At 41.1% G+C, this 18,009-nt stretch overlaps 1 protein-coding gene across 3 annotated transcripts in view; it reads left to right on the top strand.

Moving 5' to 3' along the window:
* The window catches only part of JMJD1C (jumonji domain containing 1C), a 212,561-nt gene that overhangs the window by 35,272 nt on the left and 159,280 nt on the right, over positions 1 to 18,009 (top strand). For 2 of the 3 annotated variants that reach the window (XM_058671956.1, XM_012926495.2), the window contains exon 1: positions 7,318 to 7,931. The exons of the other annotated variant lie outside the window; for it this stretch is intronic. In XM_058671956.1, coding sequence (XP_058527939.1) covers positions 7,764 to 7,931 — 168 coding nt within the window. In that variant the 5' untranslated portion in view covers positions 7,318 to 7,763. Of the gene's footprint in view, positions 1 to 7,317; positions 7,932 to 18,009 lie in introns of those variants that run through there. 3 annotated transcript variants of the gene reach the window in all.

Raw genomic sequence — 18,009 nt, 5'->3', positions numbered from 1 at the left:
ATATTTTTGTAGTTAAATTATTTTAAAAAGAGCATAAAGGCATGCAGCATTAAAACTTTCAAAGATTTCTTTGTAATGCTAGTATCAGAAAATTTTTATCATTTCTTGTAAGTTCTGATGGGTATTTATTGTAATGTAGTAGTTTTATGACCAAACTTGGGGAGCAGATGGAAGAAGTCCTACAGTGATGTTTAAAACCTGTTGTGTAATTGGGACATCCTTTCGTCTGTATGTGTGGTGTTACATATAATTGATTGATGGTTACACTCATATCGTCTGAGACCTTTGAGTCTTTGAGAAGGCTGTGTGACTGAGAATATTCATTTTATTAAGCAAGATTATTCATTTGCTAATACTTTTCAGGCTTGATTGTACTATACAAGAGAGTGTTCTTTGCTTGCTAAATTACCTAGACTCTTTAGAAATAGACTTTGAGGAATTTGAGTGGTTGTTATCAGCCTGAACATTTTGCAGATGATATCCAAAGAAGGAAATTGGTTTATGTGAAGTTTAGGGATAGAGAAGTTAGTGGCAGAGATAATCTAGATTTCCTTGGTTTCCTTTTTTTCCTTTTCATTATACCACAGTATGTGGTTGCCAGTTTCTAGTTTGCTGCATTTGGGGTATGTATCTTGAAATAGCTCTTTGTAAATGACTCTAGAATGGAACTTAACCAGTTTTATGTAATGATTGTGTATTTTGTTGGGACTGATATTAGTTAGCCTTGTGTTTTCTCTTGTCCGTTTGATCTTAGATAAAGTTGCAGCATTATCTATCAGGATATTTCAGGATACTGAGTTGGGCTTTTCATTTTTAAGTTGTCTTTTGCAGTCTGATTTTCATTATGTGTCAACTGATTTGCAATGTGAAACCTAGGACTTCTATAGACTGAGCTTCTGTAGACATACCACTGTGGATTTTGAGCTCTGGTTTATACACTCTCTTTAATTGAATAAATAAATAATCTGTAGTTTGGAAGCACATGTGGAGCCAAAGGCAGTGCTTTCTCTTATAGAGTGATTTATGTCTATTAAATATTTATGTTTTCTAGTATTTTATAAATCTCATTCTCTGTAATCATGTGGCTTTTTTAGAATCTGTCAAAGAAAGGAATGACTAAAGATTCTCCATTTTTCACTGCAAAATCTTGTTTTGTTTGGTTTTGTTTCTTTGGAACCAGATGCCACTAATTTGAGAAATGTGATTGAGAGCTGTGTGTTCTTGATCATAAAGTTCCTTCCTTATGGGAAACATCAATGGAATATAGTTAGCATGCTGGGATTTTTGAGTCAGTGTTGAGTTTTGTTTTATGTTTTGCTGTGGCTTTCCCTCATTTCTAGCTTTAATACGTAAATGTAGAAATTCCTCTACTTAATAAAGTTACAAAGATTTGAATAGAGCTGCTCTTAAGACTTTTTAAAGATTTATTTATTTGAAAGAGAGACACAGGCACATGAAAAGATATTTGCGTCCACCAGTTCACTCCCCAAATAACCACAATGGCTGGAGATAAGCCAGATTGAAGCCAGGAGGCTGAAACTCCTTTTGGGTTTTCCATGTGGTAACAAGGGCTCAACTTCTTGGGCTATCTTCTCCCCAAATGACCACAATGGCAGTGGGAAGTGGGTTAAGAACGGGGCAGTCAGGATTCGAACCAGTGCTCATATGAAATGCAGGTGTCTCAGGCTAAAACTCGACTTCCCTGTACCACAGTCCAGGACCTCTACTTTAAGGATTATTAGCTTTACTGCTACTAACACAGGCAATAGTGAAAACTTGTTTAACTAATTGGAATGTGATTATTCAAACTTGAAGCAAGTTTGATCCAACATATTTCACTGGTAATTAGTAGTTGGATCATTCATGAGAATATTGGGAGGCCCAGTACAGTAACCTACTGGCTAAAATCCTCACCTTGCATGTGCCAGGATCATGTATAGGCACCAGTTCTTTTCTTCCTGCTCCACTTCCCTTCCAGCTCCCTGCTAGTGGCCTCCTGGGAATGCAGTTGAGGATGGACCACAGCCTTGGGAACCTGCACCAGTATGGGAGACCTGGAAGAAGCTCCTGGTTCCTGGCTTTGGATCAGCTCAGCTTTGGCGATTGCGGCCACTTTTGGGAAGTGAACTAGTGAATGGAAATTTTTTTTCTCTCTCTCCTCTCTATAAATCTGACTTGAAATAAAAATAAATCTTTTTTGAAAAAGCCTAGTGGCTGAAGTCATGGGAATGTTGGGGTTAGAAAAAATACAAGTTTTGGGCCTCTTTTTTTTTTTTTAAGATTTATTTATTTTTATTGGAAAGGTGGAAATACAGAGAGAAGGAGAGACAGAGAGGGAGACCTTCCGTCTGGTGGTTCACTCCCCAAGCAGCTGCAATGGCTGGAGCTGAGCCAATCTGAAGCCAGGAGCCAGGAGCTCTTCTGGGTCTCCCACATGGGTGCAGGGTCCCAAGGCTTTGGGCCGTCCTCAACTGCTTTCTCATGCCACAAGCAGGGAGCTGGATAGGAAGCGGGGCTACCAGGATTAGAACTGGCGCCCACATGGGACCCCAGCACGTGCAAGGCGAGGACTTTGATCACTACGCTATAGCGCCAGGTCCAGGCCTCATTTGATGGCTCAGCTGGTTAATCCTCTCGCTGCAAGTGCTGGGATCCCCTAGAGGCACTGAATCTCTTGTCCCAGCTGCTCCACTTCCCATCCAGCTCCCTGCTTGTGGCCTGGGAAAGCAGTGGAGGACAGCCCAAAGCCTTGGGATTCATGTGGGAGACCTGTAACTTCAGAAAGTTCATGGAAGATGCATATTAGAAAACAGAAAAGTAAAATTGAAAGCCTTTTTGCATCAGAATAAATGTACCTTTTAATTCCATTTTTCATGAATTTAATGAAGTTGTATAGGAAGAACAATGCATGTCTTGAAAGTCCATAATGTGGGGATTTTGGTTAGGTTTGGGAATGAAAAATGGCTTCCTTTAGCATGCACTTTTGAGTTACTTTGTCATAATATATGTTACTGAGGAATTAGTTTTAAATAGATGCTTAGGGAAATAATTTAAATGTAAATTATTTTAGGTTTCATAATAAAGATGGTAACATAAATGTATATATAATCTGAAGATTCCATATACTCAATCCAGCCTCAAGTTTGACAGTATTTACTTAAAGCCACCAATTTATAAAAGACCCAGAGTATATTTTCTTAAATGCATTAAATTAATTTTGTATGGCGTTTCATAGCTACTTTCATAAGTAAATAGCTGAAGTATTTGTATTGTCTATCTTTCCAGATAGACTCTGAGTTTCTCAAGGAAAAATGCCCAATTTCCCAGATCCTTTCAAGCTGTTGGATATGTTGTAAGTGCTGAGTACATATTGAGCAAGTCAGTTAAAAAAACCTTGTGATAATAACGAGAAAGATACTTGGTGACTGACCTTCATGTTTCTGTTAAGTGATGTATTTTTAGCATGATTGATAAGAGCAAGGGGGCCTTTGGTGTCATACGGCTTGGTTTTGGAAATCGGTTCCTTAGTGTGCAGTTTTTGGCAAGTTAACTATGTATCTGTACACCTTATTTTCCCCATTCTTGAAGAGGTTAAATGCATAAAGTACTTAGCATAATGTCTGGCAAGATTGAATGTTCCATAAATGGTAGCTATCTTTTACACAAGACATGGATTATCTGTTTGTATTTTAGACAGCTTTGTCGACATTAAGTCCTGATATGTGTGAGAGCAGGTAATTGACCCTTTGTACAGTCATAGCAAGTCTAAAAGTAAGAATCTGAACCGTTAGTAGGCTGTTTCCTTCAGAATATACACTGTGTGAACCATAATTGATAAGTAAGTAGACCGTAACGGCACTTATGGAAATGACTACATTTCCTTTATTTATACCTCAGGGCTGGTTGTGTCTTAGATTTATTTATTTACTTGAAGAAATTACACAGGAAGAAGAAAAGTGAGAGAGAGAGAGAGAGAGAGAGAGAAAGAATCTTCCCTACGCTGGTTCTCTCCCTAGATGACTACAAGAACTAGAGTTATGCTAGCCTGAATCCAGGAGCCAGGAGCTTCATCCAGATCTCTGATGTAGGCAGTAGGGGCCCAAGCACTTGGGCCCAAACACCCAGCCACTAGCGGAGAGCTAGATCAGAAGCAGAGCAGCTGGGACTTGAAATGGTGCCCAGAACTGGGTTCTAGCATTGCAAGTTAGTAGCTTTACCTGCTATAGTATCACAATGACGGCTCTATATCAGTTTTTTTCTTTAACAAAAATAGTATTTAATAAATAAATATTTTTCTCTGGATTTAAGGTTCAGAAAATATTTAGCATATCTTCATATAGATTAAGATTTTCAATATATGAAGTTTGAGTGGATGTCAGCATGTGTGTATAGACATGCTTGATGGATATGTAATGTTTACATGATAGGATTGAAAGAGAAGCTCTAGTTCCCATTGCTAATTTTTCACTTACTGTACTTATTTATTTTTAAAAAAGAGATAAAATAAAAATAGAGATAATAGGAGAGTATAATACATTTTTAAAAAAGATTTATTTTATTTTTATTGGAAAATCAGATACACAGAGAGGAGGAGAGACAGAGAGGAAGACCTTCCGTCCAATGATTCACTCCCCAAGTGACTGCACCAGCAGATGCTGCATAGATCTGAAGCCAGGAGCCAGGAATTTCCTCCAGGTCTCTCACGCGGGTACAGGGTCCCAAGGCTTTGGGCTGTCCTCCACTGCCTTCCCAGGCCACAAGCAGGGAGCTGGATGGGAAGTGAAGCTGGGCTGTTGGGGTTAGAACCGGCACCCAAATGGGATCCCGGCGAGGACTTTAGCTGCTAGGTCATGGCGCCGGGCTCTCTGTACTCATTTTAAGTGCTTCTCTCTCACTTCCCTTTTTTTCTACATAGTGAACAATAGTACCACTTTTAAGTTTCTTTTTTCTTTACATTGACTAACACAGGCATTTTCTGTGCATTCTTAGGAAAGTAAAAAATGCACTCACTGAAGAAAGAAACATTCTGAGGTTTCAAAGCTGAGTTTTAATAAGTTTTTAAAATACATTTATTTATTTTTATTGGAAAGGCAGAGTTTCAGAGAGAAGGAGGGATTTTCCAATTGGCTGCAACAGCCATCGTGGAGCTGATGTGAAGCCAAAGGCTCCCTTGGGGGCTCCCACGTGGGTGTAGGGGTCCAAGGCTGTGTCTGTCCTCCACTGCCTTCCCAGGCCTCAGGGAAAGGGTGGGAAGTGGAGTAGCAAGGACATGAACCAGCACTCATAGGGGATACTGGCGTTTGCAGGCGGGAGAACAGCCAATTTGAGCCATCACTCCAGCCCCTAAAATTCTTTGAATGCCATATTATGTTATGCTTTTTTGCTGACAAAAATAAAGATGCTACTTGAAACAAAAACATAGGTAAAAGGCACCTGCAAAGAAAGGAAGAAAGAAAGAAACAAACAAAAAACACAGAAAAACCTTTAAGGGCTTTTTATTTTGCATTTTTAAAAATGTATGAGTTTCTCCAGAGTAAAATAGCCATCACATTTCTGTAAACCCTTAGCTTTGGCTTCAAGGATTCATAGAGAAACTTTGGAATATAATTCTAAGAATTAGAGATGTTAAATTAAGAATATTATGAGGCTAAATGGCCATTTATATAGAAAAAAATTGTATAAGGAATATTTTGATTTGTTGGCTTTATGTCCTTAAGGCTTGAAAGATGGGGTTCAACTTGTACAACATTTAGGGGGCAATTGATAGGAGTTTAGTAGCAAGTGGGAAACAGCTGGCAGTATTATATAAGGCACTCCAACTACCTATGCTGTATAGTCTAGTGACTGGGATTTATGTAATAATAGTGTTAAATTTACATGTCTTGTTAAATGACTTCATTTGTATTTTTTGCTTGTGTACTTGTAGGTTATCACTACTGATAAGTAGGAATCAGGCTTTGTATATTAATATGTGTAGTATCCCAAGGTCACACAGTAGATCTCTGATGAATTGTTATTCCCATGTGGGTCGTTTTAGTCTCATCTTTTCATTTGCTGAGATTTTTTCCTTGGTTTGGTTTAACTAAGTTCTTTTACTGACTTGCTAATCTAAATCGAGATTTTTAGATATCTCACTCTGTATGTCTCAAGATAATTTGTTAAGTATTATACAGTGTATATTGAAAGAGTGGATTTGGATATATAATTGGCCAAGTAAAGGTAAAGTTTTTTTTGAATGTGCCAATGTGCATTTTTTTGCATAAAATTTTCTTTGTTTATGTGTTATGGTTTTGTTTGGTCTTTTGATTAACAAAAGTAGACCAGGATGATTAAAATCCATCTTCCTTTTAATTTTGGTTTCTCATTTATTTGCAGTGGATATATTTTTCTGTTTGAAATGCCCAACTTGTGTGTTCTGGAGAAAACATATAAAAGCCTTAGTATGTTTAAATATTCAGATTTCTAGTGTAAATTTCTTTGAAATGGTAAACACCCCACCCTTTTATGGTGGAGTGGAGATTTAAGAAAATATTTTTTGATGTTTATTTGATCACTTGCGGCACTGAAGGGGAAAAGCAGGATTTTAAAAGTTACCTTAAAAACTCTATGTAAGGTATGCACTGATATGTAGAGGGAAGTAGTTGGACTTAGAAAAATTAAAGGATGATCAAAGAAGGTGCAAGTAGGAGATCTCTGTGCATAGGTTATGATGTCTTTTGATTGATTGGAAAGTAAACTGTTTTGTTCAACTGTGTGGCTGGAGTCTTCCTCTTTCCACGATACACTTTTAAAAATCATTCTGGAGTCTTTCCTTATTTTTATTAACTGATCTGAGTGTTTCAGCTACAGAGTAATGCTAACGGTGCACAGATTGATGCAGTTTGTGAAATTTAAAGACGCCAACTAAAGCCCACCGCGCAGCATTTCAGGTTCTCCGTAGAAAGCACTGGCGGGCTGTTAAATCTGACCAGCTCAAACAAATTAGTGTAGCGATCATTGGAAGCACAAAGGATGTTGGCCTTTTCCCCTTTTTCATTTAACTCTGTGGACTGCGGTTCCTGTCCCATCGAGTCGGTGTGGACGCTGCTCCGCATTGCCACCAATTGCCGGACCAGTTCGGGCTACATTCCAGGCAGACAGCAGGCGCCTTGTGCTCTGGAAAACATCCCCTGGGAGATGAGGCGTTTAACCTGAGTTTATTTTGTGGCCCGGTGCCATCAGCCTTTTTTCCTCGCCGTCACCTCTGTAGGGAGCGATGACTAGAAAGCCGGCTGGCCCGCCCCTCACCGCTCCGTGGTCCTGGGCCGGCGGCCGCGCCGGGCACTACTTTCCGTCTGCGGTGGTTCCGCCGACCCCCGCGGCTCCCCGCCCCCCCGCCGGCGGAAGGAGACGCGCGGCGCGCTCGCGGAGCCTAGCCCGGGAGGCGGAGTAGTACTGGCCGCGGCTCTCGAGCGGCAGCGGCGCCCGGCGGCTTGGGGGCCTCCGACGGCCGAGTCGGGTTTCTGTCAGTTTTTTGTATGTTTGGGTGTGTTTGTGGCTGCAGCCCCACGCTGTGAGTCTGAGGACCTTGTGGTTGTTGGGGCCGCCAAGCGTCCGAGGTCGCTGTGTCCTCCAGGGCAGAGCGTCCGGTGTGCCCCGAGTCGGCGTTCTCCCGCTCGCGGGACCGCCGCGGTCTCCCGGTCAGCTCTCAGCATGGGCGGCCGGTAAGAGCCGGGGTTAGCAGTTCTCTGGAGAACACGGCCATCGCTGTGGCAGCTCCGGCCATGGCGGTGGAGACGCGGCCGGAGCTGGTGGGGAAGCGGTTCCTGTGTGTGGCGGCCGGCGACGAGGCGCGTCCGGAGCGCGGGGAGAGCGGACGCTGTTGGCGGAGCTGGCGAGCGGGGGTCATCCGAGCCGTGTCACACAGGGACAGTCGCGATCCGGACCTGGCGGTAAGCGAGCCCGCCGCCACCCGCGCTGCTTGGGGCTCCCTGGTGGCACCTGGTTCCACCCGCGCCGCTGGCGGTCACGCCCCTCTGTGGAGCCCGCAGCTCCCGCCCGGTGTCCGCCCCTCGGCCAGTGCTTCCCGGGCAGAGCCGGCCTCGGAGCCGGCCTCCCCCGCGACCCCGGGCGGCCTCGGAGAGCGCCCGGCCCTGGTCGCCCTGGTCGCCCTGGTCTGGCCGGGAGAGCTCTGCGGAAGGCGGGGGCCAGGGCTGAGCGCCCTAGAGCTCCCCGGGACCCTAGGGTTGCCGAAGGAAAAGGGAGGAAAGACAATGACAGACCTCTGGCTTTCCAGAGATTTCGGGTAGATGTAGAGGTACAGCCGTGGCAGTGACGGGTCCTGATTCACCCTGTACTGGGTTGAGGCTTGGCTTGCTAAGCTGAAATGATGACAGCGAAAAATTTTGGTATGCGACATAATAGAAATTCATCTTTTTCTTCCAACCTTTCGTTCGTCCTTGTTAGAAACTGGTGATACAGTGAACATGTTCTTGGTTGTTTGTACGACTTTTAATCAAATAGGACCACAAATGTTGTCAATTAAAATGTTAAATGTCCCCACTGAACCTTAGCGTGCTCTTTACTTGTACCTGATTAGGAAATGTGTCCCTCGGTAGTGTAGGTATGTGTGTGGCTTTGCGAGGGATACGTTGGGTTCCAAGCAAGTCATCTCTGGAGGACAGACTGAAGGTAAGGGCCGGGGTTGGGACTAGGCATTGGGCTTCCCAAGGTTGACTTAAATTACCTAATCCATGAAAAGTGTTTTGGAACATTGACCTTTTCATTGAAAATTTTCACATTTGGGTATTTCCCCCTTGTGTAGATGCAGGCTTACAGCTTGAAAATCACTGTAAAATCTGCATAAATCGACCTATTTCATTTTTTTCTCAGGAACTTTTGAGTTTTTTAAGTCCATTTTTGTCACTGAAGTTGGACATGATTTCATGTGGCATGTTTCAACGTTGATATTTCAAAATCAGCTTGTTTTGCTAATAGGTATTTCTAATAGGAAATAAGCAAAATACAAGTGATTTTGAATAATTTTGATATTATTCAAAAGAAAAATATTCATTAAGCATGCTCAATGAGTCTAGGAATTATGTTAATTCAGTAATGGTTGCTTTTGTAGGCATTTGCCGAATACATTTCTCTTCCTACTGTGGATTAAATTGTGTTGACTTCTGTGGAAACTAATTGGATGCTGGTTTAGCATTTTAAAATAATTTCAAAACAACCATAAAGTGTTAAGTTGTGTTCTTCCTATGGTATTTTGCTTTAGAAGATACATGAAAATTAGGAAATAACGGTTTAAAGGCTATCATTTGTGACAGGTTAGAAACTTAATCATATTGAAGAGTTGGTCACTTAGTTGGAAATATATAAAACAGGTAACTTACATATGTTTGTAATAGAGAAAGTGTGAAGCTCAGTATTTAGACATACGTAGGCATGATGGGGATTATTGGAAAGAACAGGAAGGAGTTTTTTCAGGTGACAAAAGTGTTTTTGCTTCCTTCTTAGTTTCATGGATTGAAACTCATTGTGAATTCACCAAAAAGGGGGAAAAAAAGGCATTTTGAGCCCTGTGTGAATCTTTGACCAGTAATTCTTGGTACAACATTCTATATTTGATAAGTGAATGTTACTGCATATAGTGTGATTTATTTTTTTAGCCTAGAAACTATATTTGTAGATCATTTCCATACTTCCATTCCTACCTTAAAATGACGCTTGGATTGGTTTATCATCACTGTCCCCCCTTTTAGGGCTTTGCTGCTGCACTTTAAATGCAAACAGCATAATCAGTTATATGAAATATGCTAGTAGGTAAACTGCTTTTTAAATTTTGGATTTTGGTTGCTGAAACCCATGTTTTGAAGTTGCAGATACTATTAAAAGTGTATGGTTTTAGAAACTTTATTGTTTGAACATTTATGTCATATCGAATTTTAAAGAATAAGTATCAAAACTTGAAAATATCTTAGGAAATATTGTGTCTCTCGGTTTTTCCTCTAGTCTTTTAGAAGGAGAATTGCTCGGATACATTAGTTTCCTGCTATGGCTTTAACCACACAACTTTGGTGGATGAAACTATACATATTTATTTTATGTTTTTTGAGATTGCAAATCTGACATGAGCTGTAGTCAGTGTGTGACAAGACAAGTCTTCTAGTGAAGACTCTCGGAGAGAGTCCTTTCCTAGTATATAGAGGCTGTTTGCATTCCTTGGCCTCATGGTCCTCTTCCTGTATCCTAAAAAGCAGGTTGCATCTGCCTCTGACTCTCTGCTTCCGGCTTCTACTGTTAAGTACCCTTATGATTACATTGAGCCCAGATAATCCAGGCTAATCTCAACATGTGTCGGTTAATAATCAGAATTCTGTCTTAACCCTAGTTCCTCTTCGCTATGTAAAGTAATGTGTTCATAGGTCCTATAGAATAGGATATGGAGATATTTTTGGGATGGCAGTATTTTGTTTGCCAAGCCACAGTGAAAATATTTCCTTTTATAGTATAAACATACCTGATTTTAAGACTAAAATTCCACTTTTTTGTGTCAGGGGTTTTGTCATACCACTATCTGGTCTGTTAAATGATGAGTTTAATTGATGTGATTTTTTATTAGCTGAGGATAGGATAATTTCAGGTGTTTTGGTGATTTTTTTTTTTAAATGGCTTCATAATCCTCTGGGATTCTATACTGCAATTATACTGATCATCAAAGGATTTTATCAGAACACTTTTCTAAGTAGGAGGATTGAGTTTTAAAGGTGGAAAGAAATATATCATATAATGAGTCTCCACGTGTTGAGTTCTTTATTTAGTTCCTTAAGAAGGATCATGTGTAAGCATCAGTTGTCAACATTGTTATTGCCCTGGTGATGTGTTCTAATAATATATTATTATTATTATTGAAAGAAACAAAAAGCACTTTATCTGCTGGTACAATCCCAAACTCTTGTGATGGCCAAGGTGGCCAGGACTGGTCCTGGACCATGGCAGGAGCCCAGCTCTATGCAGATCTGTCACATGGATGGCACGTACTCAACCTTCTGACTCACCAGCTGCCTTCCAAGGTCCCCATTAGCAGCAAGCTCGAATAGGAGTGCAGCTGGGACTTCATCTCAGGGACTTCAGTATGAGGGGATTGCATCTTAACTGCTAGGCTAGATGTGTACCTTGCCATGGAGTTTGAGAAGATGGATTGTAGAAGAGCCTTGTTCGTTTTCAGTTTCTCCCCATAACCACGTTTCAAGTAATTTTTTTTTCTAAAAAAGCTTGCACAAACTGCTCAGTGCTAAACCCTAGCCTTGCATGCACCGGGATCCCATCTGGGGAATGAACCATAAGATGGAAAATTTTTCTTTCTCACTGTAAATCTGCCTTTCTAATAAAAATAAATAAATCTAAAAAAGGAGATTTTTTTTTTTTGAAATGTGGAATTCCATGCATTTGCTGGTTTTTCGGGGTTAATGTGTAATTCTTTTTTTTTTTTAGAGATTTATTTATTTTTATTGGAAAGATTTACAGAGAGAAGGTTTTTAAGAGAGATTTTACAGAGACAGAAAATCCACATGTTCACCTCCCAAGTAACTGCTATGGCTGGAGCTGAGCTAATCTGAAGCCAGGAGCCAGGCCCCTCCTCTGGATCTCCCACGCAGGTGCAGGGTCCCAAGGCTTTGGGACAAGAACCAGCGGCCATATGGGATCCTGGCACTTGCAAGGTGAGGGCTCTAATCACTAGGCTGCCACACTGGGCCCTGTGTATAATTCTTGTAATAGAACTACAGACATATTTAAAAATGTTTTCGTACTAACATAAACTTTTAAAGATTTTTATTTGGAAGTTGGAGTTAGATCTTGCATCCACTGATTCAGTCTCCAAATGGCTACATTGGCTGGTCCACATTGGGCTGGTTTGAAGCGAGGAACAGGGAGCTAGAAGCTTCTTTCTGGTCTCCCATTTGGGTCCCAAGCACATTGGCCATCCTCTGCTGCTTTCCCAAGTCATTAGCTGGGAGCTGAATTGAAAGTGTCAGCAGCTGCGACGCATATTGGGATGCCAGTGGTGCATGTAGAGGCTTAATACTCTATGCCATAGTGCTGGCCCTGTAACAGACTTTCAATTCCAGTTTTCATGGATTTTTTTAAAAGTTAATTTTCTTTTCAATTTCAATTTATTTCTTTTTTTTTAAACTATTATTATCATCATATCATCATTATTATTTTACAGTGTGGTTCCATAGGCTCTGGGAATTCCCCTCCCCCTTCCCTTAATCCCCTGTCCTAGCTGATTTTACTCCATGTTATTGCAGTAGTATAGTCCTTCATAAATACATGTCCCTCATTGTTTTCATGAACTTTTAAAAGTACCCTCATGCAATGAAATTTGGTTTTTGGACTTACTGGCAAATAGAGTCCTTTTGGACTGCATATTTGAAAAAATAGATTCTAAATTCAAATACAGTGTTTATTCTATGTCAGTTGAAACCTGTTTGACAGAATAGATCTCCATAGAGCTTCTTTTGAAATCTGAATGAGTAGGAATTAAGTGTAGGGGTATATGGATGGGTATATATAAATGAGCATTTAAAAGACTTGAAATATCATTTAGGCATTTCTCAAAAAGTGCTTGTAATTTTAAGATTTTATTTATTTATTTTTAAAGATTTATTAATTTTTTTTATTACAAAGTCAGATATACAGAGAGGAGAAGGGATAGAGAGGAAGATCTTCCATCTGGTGATTCACTCCCCAAGTGAGCGCAATGGCCGGTTCTGCGCCAATCTGAAGCCAGGAGCCAGGAACTGCTTTCCAGGTCTCCCACGCAGGTGCAGTGTCCCAATGCATTGGGCCGTCCTCAACTGCTTTCCCAGGTCACAAGCAAGGAGCTGGATGGGAAGTGGAGCTGCTAGGATTGGAATCAGCACCCATATGGGATCCCAGGGCGTTCAAGGCGAGGACTTTAGCCACTAGACCCCGCCGCCGGGCCCCTATTTATTTATTTTTATTTTGAAAGTCAGATACACAGAGAGGAGGACAGAGAAAAATCTTCCATGTGATGATTTACTCCCCAAGTAGCTATAATGACCAGAGCTGAGCCAGTCTGAAGTCAGGAGCCAGAGGCTTTCTTCTGGATCTCCTATATGGGTACAGGGTTCCAAGGACTTGGGCTCTCCTCTGCCACCCTCCCAGGCCATGAGCAGGGAGCTGGACCAAAGCGGGGCCACCTGGCCTCGATTTCCCCCATTTATAGGACATTCAGGATACTGGCACTATAGGTAGAGGCCTAGCTTGCTACTCCTGGGCCAGCCCCTTTTATCTCCTTTTCCTACAAAATGTTCCTGCTGAAATAGAAGTTGAAATGTCTTTGAATTCTATTCCTAATTTCACGCTTACCCCAAATATACAAATATCATGATCCTCCAGTAACCTAATTTCATTTGATCCAGTTTAACCACAAAGCACTTTTGCCAAGGTATTAAATACAGTACACTAAAACTTCCAGGTGAATGAAAAATATGAAATTATTTCATAAACAAGCATTATACCCTTGTGATCCTTATTCTATCTCAATTTTTCTAATCAGAAAACTTGAAATTTGCTTTTGGTTAATGAGCACTTTCTTCCTCAGCATTACAGATGAAACCTACCAACAGTTCTGGAATTACAGAACAGGAATATTCTAGATCTAAATCAACTCCTTCCCTGATTGGACAGATGAAAAGCCAAAGGCTTAAACTGCGAAAATAAATCATTACAGATCTAGCGTGATAGCCTAGTGGCTGAAGTCTTAGCATGCACACCCCTGGTTAGGGTCCCGGCAGCACCACTTCCCATCTAGCTCCCTGCTTGTGGCCTGGGAATGCAGTCGAGGACAGCCCAAAGCCTTGGGACCCTGCACCCATGTGGGAGACCCAAAAGAAGCTGCTGCCTCCTGGGTTTGAATTGGGTCAGCTCCAGCCATTGCAGTTACTAGGAGAGTGAGTCAGTGGTTGGAATATCTTTCTCTCTGTATCTTCTTTCTGTAAATCTGAGTTTCCAGTAATAATAATAATAATAATAATAATAATAATAGAAAAAGGTGTAAAAAAGATGTTTCTGCTGTTGAATTAATGATCAGAGGATGTGTTTTAACTTCATTTTTAGATTTATCTATTTGACAGAGTTGCAGACAGTGAACTCAAGACAGATCCATCATCTAATCATTGATTCGTTCTGCAGTATCTTGCAGTGGCAAGGGCTGGTGGGCCAGGCCACGGCCGTGCATTTCAGTTTGAATAAGCAAAGACTTATGCAGAAAAAGAACGTGTGATGTATGATAAAGACAGATGAGAATGGTTGGATGGTTATTTGGAATTGTCCACTGTACTTTCTTACGGAGAGATCCTGCCTTAGTTTGCCCATACCACTGACACAGACTCAAGTACTTGGGCCATTACCTACTTTCTCATTAGCAGGAAGCTGCAGTCTGAAGGAAAGGTGGGGTTGATATTGTAACTCATTAGATTAAGCCACTTTCTGCAATGCTGGCATCTCACATACGTGCTGGTTTTGAGTCCCAGCTATTCTGGTTCTGATTTCAGACCCCTGCCATCCATATGGGAAACCTACAAGAAGCTCCTGGCTCCTGACTTTGGCCTGGCCAAGCCCTGTCTGCTGCAGGCATTGGAGGAGTGAATCGGATTGAAGGAGAGATCTTTTTCTAGTTCTGTAATCACAAAACACTATTGTTAGAGTAGGAAGTTAGCAGAAGGATGCCTTTTGGGAATGCTCAGTATCCCACCCCTATCAGAGTGCCTGTAATAGCAGTAGCTTAGCTCACTGTACCTCAGGGCTGGTCCATCATTTGCAAAGACTGTTTTTCTTTGTTGAATAATCCTGACAACTGTGGCAGAAGTCATTTGACCATAGATGTAAACAAAGGTCTGTTTCTGCAGTCTTCTTTCCATTTTTCCATGTATCACTCTTTTCAAATGATTTTTTGAAATGTTTATTAATAAAGCAGTTTGAGGGGGAATGTGTGAGAGAGCAAGATTGGATTTCTGTCTTTTGGTTCACTTACCAAATGCCTGCAGTAACTGGAATTTTGGGCTATTCCAAAGCCAGAAATTAAGAACTGCATCTGGGTGTCCTGTGGGTGGTAGAAACTCAAGTGCATTAAGCATTGTTTGTTGCCTCCTGCAGTATACGTCAGCAGGAAGTTAGATCGGGCTGAGGGAGGACTCTAAGCTACTGCTCAGATGGGAAGGATGCAGTCTCAGAGGCACACTAACTGCTGGGGTGTTTGCCTGATGTGTCTGTCTATTGTGTTAGTAGTTTTGGTAACTGTAGCTGTATTAAATTTCAGGTCGGGAGATATGAGTGCTTCAGCTTTGATTTGTAAGATTGTTTTGCCTACTCGGGGTCTTTTGAGATTTAATTTTTGTAAAATTTCATCTTTTGTTTGAAAGGTAGACAAAAAAAGATTGTAAGAGATTTTCCATTTCCTGATTGCTCCTCAAATGTTCACAACAGCTGGAGCCAGTTCAGGCCAAGGCCAGGTTGCACAGCTCAATCCAGAATTGAAAGGTTCATGGTTGCTTGACCAGTTCTCATCTCAGGATGCTCTTGAACAGAGACTGGATTGGAGGAGCTGGAACTCCCAACAAGGCAATCTGAGATGGGCTATGAAATCCTGAGCAGCATCTTAGCCACAGTGTCAAATGCTCACTTGTCTATATGGATTTTAGAATTTTCCAGAAATTTATTTCTTATAAAAATTAAGAGTTTGATAGGGACTGTATTGATTTTTAGATCAGTTTGAATAGTACCAACATCTTTTAAAGAAATTATTTGCATTTGTTGCAAAGTCATATAGGAGGAGAGAGAGCAAAAGATCTTCCTTCTGATGATTCACTCCCCAGTTGACCACAACAGCCAGAGCTGAGCGGATCTGAAGCCAGGAACCTAGAGCCTCTTCCAAGTCTCCCACCTGGGTGCGGGTCACAAGGTTTTGGACTGTCCTTGAGTGCTTTCCCAGGCCTCAAACAGGGAGCTGGATGGGAAGTGGAGCTGCTGGGATTAGAACCAGTGCCCATGGGATCCAGGCGCTTGCAAGGCAAGGACTTCAGCGGCTAGGCTGTTGCACCAGGCCCATATAAATTGTTTTTAAATGCTGCTTTTTCAGAATGCTGTATTTGTGAACTGAAACTGCAGCCTGTTTGGATGACATACATCTAAACTCCATAAGGGGTTATTTTCCGTGTCTTCTGCAGGGGATGGAATGATTCTTAATGTCAAGTTCTGTTTTTATTTTGCAAGAATTTTATTCTCTTTAATTTTTTTTTTCTTTTTGAGAAGGAGGGAGGGAGAAAGAGAGTAACAGGCCCAAGTACTAGGGGTATTCTCAGTGGCCTTTCTAGATGAATTAGCAGGGAGCTGGATTAGGTGGTTAGCAGTTGGTACTAGAACCAACAGTTTAGCATGGGATGCAGGGGTGGCAAGTGTATTAACCTGCTGTACCTGGATGCTGGTCCCAAAAATGCTACTGTAGTGAAGGTTAAGATTCAGGTAAGAGATGATTAACCTTACATATGGCCTTTTTAAAGTTTATTTCCTTCAGATTTTAACAAATTTAAACCTTGACAGGATTTAGAAAGTAGAGCAGCATATAGCTGTTTTAAACCACAAATGGTTATATTTTGTGCGTTCTTGACTGAGGGTATTACTGTTGGTAATTTAAAATTTATGAAAGTGTTCACCTATTTCAAGGATGCACAAAAATGGAGTTTCATTATCTACTATTTGTTTATTTTAAAACAATTTTCCTTACGTACGACAGAGAAGAAACAATTGAGGTTCCTGGCAGAACTTGGATGCAGATGCTGTTCTGAGAAAGTTTTTGTTTTGCTGAAACTTTTTTTTACTTGTACAAAATCACCAGTTATTGGGAGCATATGAAAATCCTTACATCCTAATACCTTCAAAGCGTTCTTTTTAAAGATTTCATCTCTGTTACCTTATTATTTCTGTTGTTTCAAATAATGTGGAACTTAGCAGTTCATAAAATGCGGAAACCCAAAGTTGAGGTCTGGGAAGGTGTAAACATTTGAGTGCTTTTTTTACTTGTTTTCTGTGGCAAGCTTTGAATGAATTCAAGCCTGAAAACTTAATTGCTAGGAATGTGACCTTTAATACTTAAGAGTTCTTTCCTTTTGAGAATTTATTGAGGGGCCAAGGAATTGTGATGCAACAAGTTAAGCTGATGCAGCTTGGGATGCCACTGGCATTGAGTGCCACCCGATTTTGTTTTTAAGATTTATTTTGTTTTTTATTGGAAAGTCATATAGGGAGAGGAAGATCTTCCGTCCAATGATTCACTCCCCAAGTGGCCACAATGGCTGGAGCTGAGCTGATCTGAAGCCAGGAGCCAGAAACTTTTTCCGGGTCTCCCATGTGTGTGCAAGGTCCCAATGCTTTGGGTTGTTCTCAACTGCTTTCCCAGGCTACAAGCAGGAAGCTGGATGGGAAGTGGGGCCACTGGGATTAGAACCAGCACCCATATGGGCTCCAGGTGGGTTCAAGCTGAGGACTTTAGCCACTAGGCCACTGTGCCAGGCCCCGAGTGCCACCCAGTTTTTCCAGCTTCCTGCTAAAGTGGCTAAAAGTCGGCAGATGGTGTCTCAGTTACCCAGAAGGAGTTTCTTGCTTCAGCTTGGTTCAGTTCTGGTTGTTGTAGACATTTGCAGAGTGAGACATTGGATGAGAAATGATCCATTTTTGTCTTTCTCATTATGTGTTCCAAGAAATAAATAATAACACTACAAATTTTATAAGAGCTACTTAGTTTTTTATTTATTTTAGTTTATTATGTTTTAACTCTATACAGTGCTTACAGGTTTTTTTCCACTTGTCAATTTTTTCTTTTAATATGTCTGGCTCCATTGATCTGTAAGGTGTTTAATGTGCTATAGACTTCTATTTCTAGACTCCTGTTACATCCTGATTGTTCTTGAACTCGGATTTGCCATCTTCCTTCAAGGAAAC

This window comes from Ochotona princeps, chromosome 13, assembly GCF_030435755.1.
Source record: "Ochotona princeps isolate mOchPri1 chromosome 13, mOchPri1.hap1, whole genome shotgun sequence".
Classification (NCBI taxonomy): Eukaryota; Metazoa; Chordata; class Mammalia; order Lagomorpha; family Ochotonidae; genus Ochotona; species Ochotona princeps.
The sequence above is the reverse complement of the archived record's forward strand: the minus strand, read 5'-3'. Positions and strand labels throughout refer to the sequence as shown.